General features: G+C 50.3%; 1 protein-coding gene across 3 annotated transcripts in view; it reads left to right on the forward strand.

The window, feature by feature from the left end:
- LOC119963566 (B-cell scaffold protein with ankyrin repeats-like) overlaps nucleotides 1-15,888 on the forward strand; it is a 332,413-nt gene that overhangs the window by 43,633 nt on the left and 272,892 nt on the right. For 2 of the 3 annotated variants that reach the window (XM_038792883.1, XM_038792884.1), the window contains exons 3-5: nucleotides 8,873-8,947; nucleotides 10,836-10,957; nucleotides 13,051-13,192. In XM_038792883.1, coding sequence (XP_038648811.1) covers nucleotides 8,873-8,947; nucleotides 10,836-10,957; nucleotides 13,051-13,192 — 339 coding nt within the window. The remainder of the gene's footprint in view (nucleotides 1-8,872; nucleotides 8,948-10,835; nucleotides 10,958-13,050; nucleotides 13,193-15,888) is intronic. The other variant, XM_038792882.1, reaches the window with a different exon arrangement.

A 15,888-nucleotide genomic window follows, 5' to 3' on the forward strand; every position in this document is an offset into this window, starting at 1 on the left:
CAGCCTAAGTTGAAGGTGAATCTGCGAAGGGGACCCGAGGAGTTTGAGTGAAGGCAATCATCCAGCAGAGGGCAGCAGAGCAGAGCTACTGATCAGCTGTTCTGGGGAAATTTGCATACGTGCAGTGCGGTCAGCCTAAGTTGAAGGTGAATCTGCGAAGGGGACCCGAGGAGTTTGAGTGAAGGCAATCATCCAGCAGAGGGCAGCAGAGCAGAGCTACTGATCAGCTGTTCTGGGGAAATTTGCATACGTGCAGTGCGGTCAGCCTAAGTTGAAGGTGGTTTGTGGAGAGGCTGTTGGCAAGTGACAGTTCAACCCGAAACACTTCGTGAGTGTTTCCCACCCTACCTCCTCCTCTAACCAACCCCCCCCACCCCACGGTGGTTGGGAAGCGGGAGCAGGGGCCTGTCGTGAAGGTGAGTGAGTGCCTTTAAATTTGCTTACCTTTGAGCGGGAGCAGGGTTTGAGGTAATATCAGGTAAGCTCTTCCTTTCTTTTTCTTTTTCTTGTTATTTTTTAAATCTATTGGTGATGTCAGGGAAGGCAGTACAATGCTCCTCCTGCAGAATGTTTGAGGTGAGGGACGCCGTCAGTGTCCCTGCTGATTTCATCTGTGGGAAGTGCACCCAACTCCAGCTCCTCAAAAACCGTGTTAGGGACCTGGAGCTTGAGCTGGATGAACTTCGGATCATTCGGGAGGCAGAGGGGGTCATAGATAGGAGCTTCAGGGAAATAGTTACACCAAAGACTGGAGATAGATGGGTAACTGTAAGAGGGACTGGGAAGAAGCAGTCAGTGCAGGGACCCCCTGCGGTCGTTCCCCTGAGTAACAAGTATACCGTTTTGGATACTTGTGGGGGGGACGACTTACCAGGGGTAAGCCATGGGGTACGGGCCTCTGGCACGGAGTCTGTCCCTGTTGCTCAGAAGGGAAGGGGGGAAAGGAGTAGAACATTAGTAATTGGGGACTCAATAGTCAGGGGCACAGATAGGAGATTTTGTGGGAGCGAGAGAGACTCACGTTTGGTATGTTGCCTCCCAGGTGCAAGGGTACGTGATGTCTCGGATCGTGTTTTCCGGGTCCTTAAGGGGGAGGGGGAGCAGCCCCAAGTCGTAGTCCACATTGGCACTAACGACATAGGTAGGAAAGGGGACAAGGATGTCAGGCAGGCCTTTAGGGAGCTAGGATGGAAGCTCAGAGCGAGAACAAACAGAGTTGTTATCTCTGGGTTGTTGCCCGTGCCACGTGATAGTGAGATGAGGAATAGGGAGAGAGAGCAATTAAACACGTGGCTACAGGGATGGTGCAGGCGGGAGGGATTCAGATTTCTGGATAACTGGGGCTCTTTCTGGGGAAGGTGGGACCTCTATAGACAGGATGGTCTACATCTGAACCTGAGGGGTAGCAATATCCTGGGGGGGAGATTTGTTAGTGCTCTTTGGGGGGGTTTAAACTAATTCAGCAGGGGCATGGGAACCTGGATTGTAGTTTTAGGGTACGGGAGATTGAGAGTATAGAGGTCAGGAGCACAGATTTGACTTCGCAGGAGAGTGCCAGTGTTCAGGTAGGTGGTTTGAAGTGTGTCTACTTCAATGCCAGGAGTATACGAAATAAGGTAGGGTAACTGGCAGCATGGGTTGGTACCTGGGACTTCGATGTTGTGGCCATTTCAGAGACATGGATAGAGCAGGGACAGGAATGGTTGTTGCAGGTTCCGGGGTTTAGGTGTTTTAGTAAGTTCAGAGAAGGGGGCAAAAGAGGGGGAGGTGTGGCGCTGCTTGTCAAGGACAGTATTACGGTGGCGGAAAGGATGCTAGATGGGGACTCTTCTTCTGAGGTAGTATGGGCTGAGGTTAGAAACAGGAAAGGAGAGGTCACCCTGTTGGGAGTTTTCTATAGGCCACCTAATAGTTCTAGGGATGTAGAGGAAAGGATGGCGAAGATGATTCTGGAAAAGAGCGAAAGTAACAGGGTAGTTGTTATGGGAGACTTTAACTTTCCAAATATTGACTGGAAAAGATATAGTTCGAGTACATTAGATGGGTCATTCTTTGTACAATGTGTGCAGGAGGGTTTCCTGACACAATATGTTGACAGGCCAACAAGAGGCGAGGCCACATTGGATTTGGTTTTGGGTAATGAACCAGGCCAGGTGTTAGATCTGGAGGTAGGTGAGCACTTTGGAAACAGTGACCACAATTCGGTGACCTTTACGTTAGTGATGGAAAGGGATAAGTATACCCCGCAGGGCAAGAGTTATAGCTGGGGGAAGGGCAATTATGATGCCATTAGACATGACTTAGGATGTGTTGGTTGGAGAAGTAGGCTGCAAGGGTTGGGCACACTGGATATGTGGAGCTTGTTCAAGGAACAGCTATTGCATGTTCTTGATAAGTACGTACCAGTCAGGCAGGGAGGAAGGGGTCGAGCGAGGGAACCGTGGTTTACCAAAGAAGTGGAATCTCTTGTTAAGAGGAAGAAGGAGGCCTATGTGAAGATGAGGCGTGAAGTTTCAGTTGGGGCGCTTGATAGTTACAAGGAAGCGAGGAAGGATCTAAAGAGAGAGCTGAGACGAGCAAGGAGGGGACATGAGAAGTCTTTGGCAGGTAGGATCAAGGAAAACCCAAAAGCTTTCTATAGGTATGTCAGGAATAAAAGAATGACTAGGGTAAGAGTAGGGCCAGTCAAGGACAGTGGTGGGAAGTTGTGTGTGGAGGCTGAGGAGATAAGCGAGATACTAAATGAATACTTTTCGTCAGTATTCACTCAAGAAAAAGATAATATTGTGGAGGAGAATGCTGAGACCCAGGCTATTAGAATAGATGGCATTGAGGTGCGTAGGGAAGAAGTGTTGGCAATTCTGGACAAGGTGAAAATAGATAAGTCCCCGGGGCCGGATGGGATTTATCCTAGGATTCTCTGGGAAGCCAGGGAAGAGATTGCTGAGCCTTTGGCTTTGATTTTTAGGTCATCATTGGCTACAGGAATAGTGCCAGAGGACTGGAGGATAGCAAATGTGGTCCCTTTGTTCAAGAAGGGGAGTAGAGATAACCCCGGTAACTATAGGCCGGTGAGCCTAACGTCTGTGGTGGGTAAAGTCTTGGAGAGGATTATAAAAGATACGATTTATAATCATCTAGATAGGAATAATATGATTAGGGACAGTCAGCATGGTTTTGTGAAGGGTAGGTCATGCCTCACAAACCTTATCGAGTTCTTTGAGAAGGTGACTGAACAGGTAGACGAGGGTAGAGCAGTTGATGTGGTGTATATGGATTTCAGTAAAGCGTTTGATAAGGTTCCCCACGGTCGTCTATTGCAGAAAATACGGAGGCTGGGGATTGAGGGTGATTTAGAGATGTGGATCAGAAATTGGCTAGTTGAAAGAAGACAGAGAGTGGTAGTTGATGGGAAATGTTCAGAATGGAGTTCAGTTACGAGTGGCGTACCACAAGGATCTGTTCTGGGGCCGTTGCTGTTTGTCATTTTTATAAATGACCTAGAGGAGGGCGCAGAAGGATGGGTGAGTAAATTTGCAGACGACACTAAAGTCGGTGGAGTTGTAGACAGTGCGGAAGGATGTTGCAGGTTACAGAGGGACATAGATAAGCTGCAGAGCTGGGCTGAGAGGTGGCAAATGGAGTTTAATGTGGAGAAGTGTGAGGTGATTCACTTTGGAAAGAATAACAGAAATGCGGAATATTTGGCTAATGGTAAAATTCTTGGTAGTGTGGATGAGCAGAGGGATCTCGGTGTCCATGTACATAGATCCCTGAAAGTTGCCACCCAGGTTGATAGGGTTGTGAAGAAGGCCTATGGTGTGTTGGCCTTTATTGGTAGAGGGATTGAGTTCCGGAGCCATGAGGTCATGTTGCAGTTGTACAAAACTCTAGTACGGCCGCATTTGGAGTATTGCGTACAGTTCTGGTCGCCTCATTATAGGAAGGACGTGGAAGCTTTGGAACGGGTGCAGAGGAGATTTACCAGGATGTTGCCTGGTATGGAGGGAAAATCTTATGAGGAAAGGCTGATGGACTTGAGGTTGTTTTCGTTAGAGAGAAGAAGGTTAAGAGGTGACTTAATAGAGGCATACAAAATGATCAGAGGGTTAGATAGGGTGGACAGCGAGAGCCTTCTCCCGCGGATGGAGGTGGCTAGCACGAGGGGACATAGCCTTAAATTGAGGGGTAATAGATATAGGACAGAGGTCAGAGGTGGGTTTTTTACGCAAAGAGTGGTGAGGCCGTGGAATGCCCTACCTGCAACAGTAGTGAACATGCCATCATTGAGGGCATTTAAAAATTTATTGGATAAGCATATGGATGATAAGGGCATAGTGTAGGTTAGATGGCCTTTAGATTTTTTTTCCATGTCGGTGCAACATCGAGGGCCGAAGGGCCTGTACTGCGCTGTATCGTTCTATATTCTATATAATTTATAAAAATGTTATCATTTCTCATTGTTACCTTTGGAATTTCTCGCTTTCTTGAAGTTGTGACTGTTAGGGTATCGGGCCAGACCCCAACATTTGTGTCTTGTCCGACTCTTCTGCTCAACCGAACAACATTTGGCAAAATTGAAAACGGCAGACATAATAATCGCTTATTATCACGAGTAGGCTTCAATGAAGTTACCGTGAAAAGTCCCCAGTCGCCACATTCCGGCGTCTATTCGGGGAGGCCAGTACGGGAATTGAACCAGCATTGCTGGCCTTGTTCTGCATTACAAGCCAGCTGTTTATCCCACTGTGCTAAACCAGCCTCAGGCTCCTCAAAGAACAGTACAGCACAGGAACCGGCCCTTCATCCCTCCAAACCTATGCTGATCATGATACCAGTTTAAACTAAAACCTGTATCCTTTGACAGTCCTCATTGCTATCCACAACTCCACCAATCATTGTGTCATCCACAAACTTAATAATCAGACCAGCTACATTTTCCTCCAAATCGTTTATATATACTGCGAACAGCAAAGGTCCCAGCACTGATCCCTGTGGAACACCAGTAGTCACAGCCCTCCAATCAGAAAAGCACCCTTCCATTGCTACTCTCTGCCTTCTATGACCGAACCAGTTCTGTATCCACCTTGCCAGCTCACCTCTAATCTGGTGTAACTTCACCTTCTGTACCAGTCTACCATGAGGTACCTTGTCAAAGGCTTTACTGAAGTCCATGTATACTACATCTACTACCTTTCCCTCATCTCTCATCTTTGTCACTTCCTCAAAAAACTCGATCAAGTTGATGAGATCCGACGTCCCCTTCACACAACCGTGCTGTCCATCACTAATAAGTCCATTTGTTTTTAAATGTGAGTAAATCCTGTCCCTAAGCACCTTTTCCAACATTTCCCTGCCGCTGACATAAGGCTCACTGGCCTATAATTTCCTGGATTATCCCTGCTGCCCTTCTTAAACAATGGAACAACATTTGGCTACTGTCCAGTCCTCTGGAACTTCACCTGCAGCCAATGTGGGTATCAACATTTCTGTCAAGGCCCCAGCAATTTCCTTCCTTGCCTCCCGCAGTATTTTGGGGTAGATCCTATCAGGCCCTCGGTACTTCACTATCTTAATGTTTTTTTAAGACGCCCAACACCACCTCCTTTTTGATATTGACATGCCCCAGACTATCTACACATCCTTCCCTTCACTTATCATCCACCAAGTCCTTCTGTTGGGTGGATACTGATGCAAAATACTCATTTGGTACCTCGCCCATTTCCTCTATCTCCAAGCATAGACTCCATCCTCTGTCCTCGAATGGACCTACCTTCTCCCTGGCCACCCTCTGGCCCTTTACATACGTATGGAAAGGGTTGGGATTTTCCTTAATCCTGTTTGTCAAGGACTTTTCATGACACCTTTTAGCCATCCTGACTCCTTGCTTAAGTTCCTTCCTACTTTCTTAATATTCTTCAGGGACTGTGCATGTTCTCAGCTTTCGAGACCTTATGAATGCTTCCTTTTTCTTTTTGACTGGGCTCACAATATTCCTACTTAGCCAAGGTTCCTGAAACTTGCCATACTTATCCTTCATCCTCACTGGATGTTTGAGAGAGTCCCACATGAAGGGCTGGTTTAGCTCAGTGGGCTAGACAGCTGGTTTGCAATGCAGAACAAGGCCAGCAGCCCGGTTGAATTCCCGTACCAGCTGAGAATTCTGAATTCTCCCTCTGTGTACCCGCACAGGTGCCAGAATGTGGCGACTAGGGGCTTTTCACCGTCACTTCATTGCAGTGTTAATGTAAGCCTACTTGTGACAATAAAAAAATTATTTATTTATTATTTACATGTCAGATGTTGATTTACCCTCAAACAGCTGCCCCCAATCTAAATCTTTCAGATCCTGCCAAATATTGTTATAATCAGTCATCCCCCAATTTAGCACTGTACTCAAGGATTACTCTTATCCTTATCCACAAGTACCTTAAAACTTACTGAGTTATGGTCACTGTTCCCAAAATGCTCCCCTATGTGACTTCGACCACCTGGCCAGGCTCATTCCCCAAATACAAGGTCCAGTCCGGCCCCATCCCTATTGGACTATTTACATATTGTTTCAAGAGACCCTCCTGGATGTTCCTCACAAACTCTTCCCCATCCAAGCCTCTAGCACTATGTAAGTCCCAGTCAATATAGGGAAAGTTATCCCCCACTACAGCAGCCCTGTTGTTTTCACTCCTTTCCAAAATCTGTCTACATATCTGTTCCTCTATCTCTTGCTGGATGTTGGGAGGTCTGTAGTAAACCCCAAATATTGTGACTGCACCCTTCCTATTCCTGAGCTCGACCCATATTTCCTCGCTGCATGAGCCCTCCGAGGTCTCCTCCCGCAGTGCAGCTGTGATATTCTCTTTAACCAATAATGCAACACCCCCATCCCTTTTACGCCCCCCTCTATCCCCATTTATATCATCTGAATCCCATTAAGACATCCTGCCACCTGCTCACCTAGGACTAAATTCAATGCATAACCCCTAAATTCATTTCATAACCCCAGAGATTTTCCTGAATTCAAAACAATGTTCCATTAGCCATCTCTCTGTAAGCAAGTAAATTGTTGGAATGAATGATTATCTCACCTTCTACGAAACCTTAATTACAGCTGTAGTAGATACACTTTGTGTGTATTTTAATTACATTGGTTTTTAATAACATTACTGCCACAAATATAAAATATGATCTATAATAATTTCTACCTTCATCACAGACCCGGCACTATAAAAATGAAAATCTGTATGTCTTTATTATTATTCCTTCCTTCTTCCAGGTGTTTTCTCTCTCTCCGTCTTTCATTCATTCTTCACAAAGCATCATCAGTGCAGCGCAGCGCTCCCTCAGTACTGACCCTCTGACAGTGCGGCACTCCCTCAGTACTGACCCTCTGACAGTGCAGCACTCCCTCAGTACTGACCCTCTGAGAGTGCGGCACTCCCACAGTACTGACCCTCTGACAGTGCAGCGCTCCCTCAGTACTGACCCTCTGACAGTGTGGCACTCCCTCAGTACTGACCCTCTGAGAGTGCGGCACTCCCACAGTACTGACCCTCTGACAGTGCAGCACTCCCTCAGTACTGACCCTCTGACAGTGCAGCACTCCCTCAGTACTGACCCTCTGACAGTGCAGCACTCCCTCAGTACTGACCCTCTGACAGTGCGGCACTCCCTGAGTACTGAACTTCTGACAATGCGGCACTACCTCAGTACTGACCCTCTGACAGTGCAGCACTCACTCAGTACTGACCCTCTGACAGCGCAGCACTCCCTCAGTACTGACCTCTGACAGTGCAGCACTCCCTCAGTACTGACCCTCTGACAGTGCAGCGCTCCCTCAGTACTGACCCTCTGACAGTGCGGCACTCCCTCAGTACTGACTATCTGACAGTGCAGCATTCCCTCAGTACTGACCTCTGACAGTGCGGCACTCCCTCAGTACTGACCCTCTGACAGTGCAGCACTCCCTCAGTACTGACCCTCTGACAGTGCAGCGCTCCCTCAGTACTGACCCTCTGACAGTGCAGCACTCCCTCAGTACTGACCCTCTGACAGTGCAGCACTCCCTCAGTACTGACCCTCTGACAGTGCAGCACTCCCTCAGTACTGACCCTCTGACAGTGCGGCACTCCCTCAGTACTGACCCTCTGACAGTGCAGCACTCCCTCAGTACTGACCCTCTGACAGGGCAGCACTCCCTCAGTACTGACCCTCTGACAGTGCGGCACTCCCTCAGTACTGACCCTCTGACAGTGCAGCACTCCCTCAGTACTGACTGTCTGACAGTGCGGCACTCCCTCAGTACTGACCCTCTGACAGTGCAGCACTCCCTCAGTACTGACCCTCTGACAGTGCGGCACTCCCTCAGTACTGACCCTCTGACAGTGCGGCACTCCCTCAGTACTGACTGTCTGACAGTGCGGCACTCCCTCAGTACTGACCCTCTGACAGTGCAGCACTCCCTCAGTACTGACCCTCTGACAGTGCAGCACTCCCTCAGTACTGACCCTCTGACAGTGCGGCACTCCCTCAGTACTGACTGTCTGACAGTGCGGCACTCCCTCAGTACTGACCCTCTGACAGTGCAGCACTCCCTCAGCACTGACCCTCTGACAGTGCAGCACTCCCTCAGTACTGACCCTCTGACAGTGCGGCACTCCCTCAGTACTGACCCTCTGACAGTGCAGCACTCACTCAGTACTAACATTGGAGGGGGGGGGGGGGATTATATGCCACCTACTCACTCACAGCAAAACATTTTATCCATGAAGAGATCTTGTTGAAGGTTGATTGTACTGAAAGCTCCAAATAAACTACTCCTGTGAAGCATTTCTCCAGCACGTTAATTCTTCTGTTCTCTCTCTCTCTGTTCTAGGGTCATCTCATCAGCAGGAGGCTCCTGCAGAAGAATATCCCTCAGAGGACAATGATTCTGAAGGTATGACATCAGGTGCTTCCCCCCTCTGTCAGTCTCCAACTCAGATATTGACACTGCTCGGAATGGATAGAATCTGGCATGATTTGTAGTGGGAGAACAGCCAGCATTTGGTAGAAAGGGGTGTGGTGTTGGGGTGGGGATGGGGGTTGGGACGGTGTTGGTTGGGTGGGGGTGGGGGGGGGGGGCGTGAATCTCACTCGATGGGACGTATGTCACGTAGAAAGTGATGGAATTAATTATTCCAATGTTCTGCTGGCTGGTCTCTCGGTCTCTCTTGTTGATCTTTTTTCAATCATCGTCCCGAACTCTGCTGCCTGCAATCCAACTCCTCCAAGTCAACCATTAATGTATCCACTGGCTTTCATTGACTTTCAAAACAGGCATGCCTCAAATTTAAAGATCCTTACCAGTCCTCTTAACCTCCCTTTGTAATCTCCTCCAGCCCCCTAACCTCCCTCCGTAATCTCCTCCAGCCCCCTAACCTCCCTCCGTAATCTCCTCCAGCCCGCTAACCTCCCTCCGTAATCTCCTCCTGCCCCGAACCTCCCTCCGTAATCTCCTCCAGCCCGCTAACCTCCCTCCGTAATCTCCTCCAGCCCCCTAACCTCCCTCCGTAATCTCCTCCAGCGCCCTAACCTCCCTCCGTAATCTCCTCCAGCCCGCTAACCTCCCTCCGTAATCTCCTCCTGCCCCCGAACCTCCCTCCGTAATCGCCTCCAGCCCGCTAACCTCCCTCCATAATCTCCTCCAGCCCCCTAACCTCCCTCCGTAATCTCCTCCAGCCCCCTAACCTCTCTATGTAATCTCAGAATGCATGGTGAGATCGCGGGTGGAGGTGGTGTGGGAGAGAGGGGTGACTCAGGTGCCTTCGGGATGCATTGGGGGCTGACTTGGTTGTCCCATGCGGACCTCCGCTTCTGTGACTGCCCGCTATCTCACACCGCCAACCAGGCCCAACGCCCTCTGCTCCACAACAATGAGGAGCCGCAGGGGGCCCCCTCCGGTCATCTCCAACTCTTGGCAGTTGTGGGGAGCTCTTCTGGAGGGGAGGGGGAGATAGAAAATGCACAGTGTGAGACCCCCGGGTGTGGGAAACGCAGTGGGTCTATGACTTGTGGCCTGTGCATGCAGGGTACCCGGCCATGATGGGTGGTACGGGTGTTGGCATGTGATGCAAGGTGGTGTGTGAGGGGCCTTCCGGTGGGGGGAGGGTGCAGTAACCCTCAGGTGAGAGTGGGATGAGGGCTGTGGGGTGTGTGAGACGGGGGTGGTGCTGGAGGGATGGAGGTGGTGACCAACCATTCTGGCCCAGGAGTTTGCCCATCCTAACCCAGCACTGTGCTAGTTCCACCTGGCAAGAGTGATGGCCCATTAGCATTGCCTGAATTGTTCAGGGACTGGCACCACCATACGGACCGTCACACACCCGCCATTCAGTCCCGGCGTCAGCACTTAGTCTCTGAAACGGAGAATTCCACCCAAAAGATGTGAAGTTATAAACTAAACTTGCCAGAAAGAAATTGGGCTTGCCCATTAATTTAAAATACCCTTTTAACAACAAGATGAGTCTTAATTACTGCAAAAAATCTCATTGGCAGAAAGTTAACTTTCACAAGTGTGGAGTCTCAGTCCTTCAGACTTGAATTATTGTCGACATTTTTTGTGTCTTTTTATCTAGTTCTCAAAATCATGGTTCGTTCCCCCCTCTTTATTTTGCTTTCTGTTCATGATTAGTCATTGAATTAATGGCTCTCACTTCCTGTTTTGTACTCTGTGCTACACATTAATGTAACAGTAATAATGCAGTGGTCTTTGTTAATTTAATCTCAATTATTGTGAGGTTCTGCACAGCTGTACTGACAGTATCCTGCATTCTTTTTACATTTACATTAATTAATAGGACCCAGAGTCAATGATTGTCAACAATCATTGAGTCGGAATGAAGATGCAGCCGGAGGGCCTGGTATCAGTGATGCTGTTACTGTCCCTGTGTTGGTGATACCCAGACGAATACAGTGTAAAGTAGGTACTTCTCTCTTGCACGTTATACCTTTGTTTCCTCTCGCTCCATCATTGGCGGCAGTACCTTCAGTTGTCTGGGCTCTGAGCTCTGGAATTTCCACCCTGAGCCTCTCCACCTTTCGTCGTCTTAAAATTAACCCTTAAAATTTTCCTGTTTCAATATCTATCTCATGTCAATTTCTTCGGTTATGCTCATGTGAAGCATAGAACATAGAACAGTACAGCAGAGAACAGGCCCTTCGGCCCTCAATGTTGTGCCGAGCATTGTCCGAAACCAAGATCAAGCTATCCCACTCCCTGTTATTCTGGTGTGCTCCATGTGCCTATCCAATAACCGCTTGAAAGTTCCTAAAGTGTCCGACTCCACATCTTGGGATGTTTTGGAATGTGAAAGGTGCTCGAAGAGTCAATTATTGTTGTTGAATCATTGTGATAAATATAGAATATGAAAGGATACCAGCGATTCTACCATCCGAGTTCAATCATTTTATTTCTTTGTAAATCTTTGTTTAAGCTCCATCGGGAGTATTTTGTCAAAGTCCAAACACCATACTTCAGGAAAGAGGTTAATTACTTTGGTTTATTTTCAGTATGGTTATGATCCTTGGCCTGACCCCAGGACATAGGGGGAGATCCAATTAGAGACCAGTAACTTTTTTTTTAAGTTAAGATAAAGTTTGTGATACAAGACACTTACGAAGTGAATAAAGCCACAAGATCCATGGTTTTGGAGCAAATAAACATTTATTATTTTTATTTTTTTAATAAATTTTTAGTGTACCCAATCATTTTTCCAATTAAGGGGCAATTTAGCGTGGCCAATCCACCTAGCTTGCACGTTTTTGGGTTGTGGGGGCGAGGCCCATGCAGACACGGGGAGAATGTGCAAACTCCACACGGACAGTGACCCAGAGCCGGGATCGAACCTGGGACCTCAGCGCCGTGAGGCTGCAGGGCTAACCCACTGCGCCACCGTGCTGCCTGGAGCAAATAAACATAAACATTACTATACAAGTTCAGAAAGATACAGCAATTTAAGTTCCTATCTGGTACTCTTAACATTTAGGGTAAATATGAGATAAGTGTGAATTAACTGGCTAACTGTGATTGAACGCATCACACTACACCATGGATGACAGATGTGACCAAGCTCGATTCCCTGGATTACTCAATAACCCTCATCATACCAGAGCCTGATCATGAGATCCTGATCACCCCAGCTGGAGCAGGCTGGGAGCAATGACATCCGTAAAATGGCCAACGCAAATCCCGTTTTGGGGCCTCCTGCTAAATTCATTGGCGTAGCTAGATTTACCTGGCATTAACAGAGCCAGTGAATCGCCCCTTAATGCTCTGCTTTCATAGAAACTAAAGACAAAAATTTGATCCCATTGCCGAATATCGAATATCTCCCTCACGAGTGTTTTTATTCTTTCAGGGGATGTAGGCATCACTGACAAGGCCAGAATTTATTGCCCACCCCTAATTGCCCTTGAACTTAGTAGCTTAGTCAGCCATTTAAGAGTCAATGACTTGAAAATGAAAAAATGAAATGAAAATCGCTTATTGTCACGAGTCGGCTTCAATGAAGTTACTGTGAAAAGCCCCTAGTCGCCACATTCCGGCGCCTGTCCGGGGAGGCTGGTACGGGAATCGAACCGTGCTGCTGGCCTGCTTGGTCTGCTTTAAAAGCCAGCGATTTAGCCCAGTGAGCTAAACCAGCCCCTGACTTCATTGTGACTCTAGATCTGAGAGTCACGTGTAGGCCAGACCCGGTAAGGGCGGCAGATTTCCTTCCCTGAAGGACATCAGTGAACCCATCAGGTTGGGTTTTTACAACAATCGATGATAGTTTTATGGCACCGTTACTGAGTGTAGCTTTCAATTCCAGAATTATTCGTTGAATTTAAATTCCATGAGCTGCGGTGGTGGGATTTGAACCGGTGCCCCCAGAGCATCTGGATTGCTGGTGCAGTGATATTACCGCAATGTCACCACATGATTCAATCAAACAATTTGCTATAGCAGAATTCGTATAAAGCTCTCCAGATGTTTAGCGTGTGTTGATAACCTGTTCATCTTTCTGCCCCCAGAGTTCCAGTCAGATATACTTGCTGCTGAAAGATGGCGTGAAATTCGGTGAAAACCCGGAGATTGAATTTCTGACACGCACGGAGAAAGTGAAGGTTCTGCCAACTATTTGGAACAGCCAAACGCTTTGCGTGGAAGCTCTCGGTAAGAAGCACAGCTCACTCCCACACAAGTTATTGATTGGCCGCGAAGAGATATCCTGAGGTTGTGATCAATATGAAAGTAAAATTGTGTTAGATGTTCTGAAGTTGCAGCCGGTTAATTCGCTGACAATTTCACACAGCGACTAATTTCACCAATTGGGTTTAATGATAAATTATTGCCAGTTCTTGAGTCCTACACTTCAGGAAGGTTGTCAAGGCCTTGGGGAGGGTGTGGAGGAGATTTTACCAGAATGATTCCTGGGACCAGGTCCTTCCGTTATGTGGGAAAGACTGGAGGAGCTGGGATTGTTCTCCATGGAGCCGAGAAGATTTTGTGGCAATTTGATAAAAGTGTTCGAAATCATGAATGGTTTTGATCAGAGTTTTATTCGGGAGAACCAGTTCCACTAGTAAGAGTATAGACTGAGGATAATCGGTAAAGATACCGGAAGAATGAGGGGAGGTCATTGTTTAGCATTGGGTCAATGTCTGAAGGGGAAAGATTTATAGAGCTTTGGAGAAAGTGCAGAACAGCTCCTTCAAAGAGCCAACACAGACACAATGGGCCGAATGGTCTCCTGTGTTGGTCGCTGGATTCCATTATTCTAATGCAACCTGATTTGGTTAACACGGGTTGGATCTCCTGTAAATTGTCAACGCAATGAAACTGTATTTGATCAGTGAACGGTGTGGAGACAGTAGGCCCTGTCCCTTCTATCCACATTGTGCAGTTATTATCTGCGAATCCAGTCTGCGATTTTCACAGGATGTGGACTCATGATGGTGAATGTGTACGAGTGACGAGTCAACATTTGACAATTGTTTGTTGAGGGAGAATTGTTAACCAGGACGTTGGAGTAGCTTCCCGTCCTAAATCGAAATGTGCCAAGGGATCTTTAGCGGCAGCTGTTTATCCGAGTGCTTGCACCTCCGACAATGTCTCATTGTAAAAGCGACGGCAGCACTGCGACACCGGCACTGCGACACCGGCACTGTAACACCGGCACTGCGACGCCGGCACTGCGACACCGGCACTGCGACACCGGCACTGCGACACCGGCACTGTGACACCGGCACTGCGACACCGGCACTGCGACACTGGCACTTTGACACCGGCACTGCGACACTGGCACTGCGACACTGGCACTGCGACACCGGCACTGTGACACCGGCACTGCGACACCGGCACTGCGACACCGGCACTGTGACACCGGCACTGCGACACCGGCACTGCGACACCGGCACTGCGACGCCGGCACTGCGACGCCGGCACTGTGACACCGGCACTGCGACACCGGCACTGTGACACCGGCACTGCGAGGCCGGCACTGTGACACCGGCACTGTGACACCGGCACTGCGACACCGGCACTGCGACACCGGCACTGTGACACCGGCACTGCGACACCGGCACTGCGACACCGGCACTGCGACACCGGCACTGCGACACCGGCACTGCGACGCCGGCACTGCGACGCCGGCACTGTGACGCCGGCACTGTGACGCCGGCACTGCGACACCGGCACTGCGACACCGGCACTGTGACACCGGCACTGCGACGCCGGCACTGCGACACCGGCACTGTGACACCGGCACTGCGACACCGGCACTGCGACACCGGCACTGTGACACCGGCACTGCGACACCGGCACTGTGACACCGGCACTGTGACACCGGCACTGCGACACCGGCACTGTGACACCGGCACTGCGACACCGGCACTGCGACACCGGCACTGCGACACCGGCACTGCGACACCGGCACTGCGACACCGGCACTGCGACACCGGCACTGCGACACCGGCACTGTGACACCGGCACTGCGACGCCGGCACTGTGACACCGGCACTGCGACGGCAGCACTGCGACACCGGCACTGTGACGCCGGCACTGCGACGGCAGCACTGCGACACCGGCACTGCGAGGCCGGCACTGCGACACCGGCACTGCGACACCGGCACTGTGACACCGGCACTGCGACACCGGCACTGCGACACCGGCACTGCGACACCGGCACTGCGACACCGGCACTGTGACACCGGCACTGCGACACCGGCACTGCGACACCGGCACTGCGACACCGGCACTGCGAGGCCGGCACTGTGACACCGGCACTGTGACACCGGCACTGCGACACCGGCACTGCGACACCGGCACTGTGACACCGGCACTGCGACACCGGCACTGCGACACCGGCACTGCGACACCGGCACTGCGACGCCGGCACTGCGAGGCCGGCACTGTGACACCGGCACTGTGACACCGGCACTGCGACACCGGCACTGCGACACCGGCACTGCGACGCCGGCACTGCGACACCGGCACTGCGACACCGGCACTGCGACACCGGCACTGCGACACCGGCACTGCGACACCGGCACTGCGACACCGGCACTGCGACACCGGCACTGCGACACCGGCACTGCGACACCGGCACTGTGACACCGGCACTGCGACACCGGCACTGCGACACCGGCACTGCGACACCGGCACTGCGACGCCGGCACTGCGACACCGGCACTGCGACACCGGCACTGCGACACCGGCGACACCGGCACTGCGACACCGGCACTGCGACACCGGCACTGTGACACCGGCACTGCGACACCGGCACCGCGACACCGGCACTGCGACACCGGCACTGCGACACCGGCACTGCGACACCGGCGACACCGGCACTGCGACACCGGCACTGCGAC

The sequence above is a fragment of the Scyliorhinus canicula genome, chromosome 3 (assembly GCF_902713615.1).
Source record: "Scyliorhinus canicula chromosome 3, sScyCan1.1, whole genome shotgun sequence".
NCBI lineage: Eukaryota > Metazoa > Chordata > Chondrichthyes > Carcharhiniformes > Scyliorhinidae > Scyliorhinus > Scyliorhinus canicula.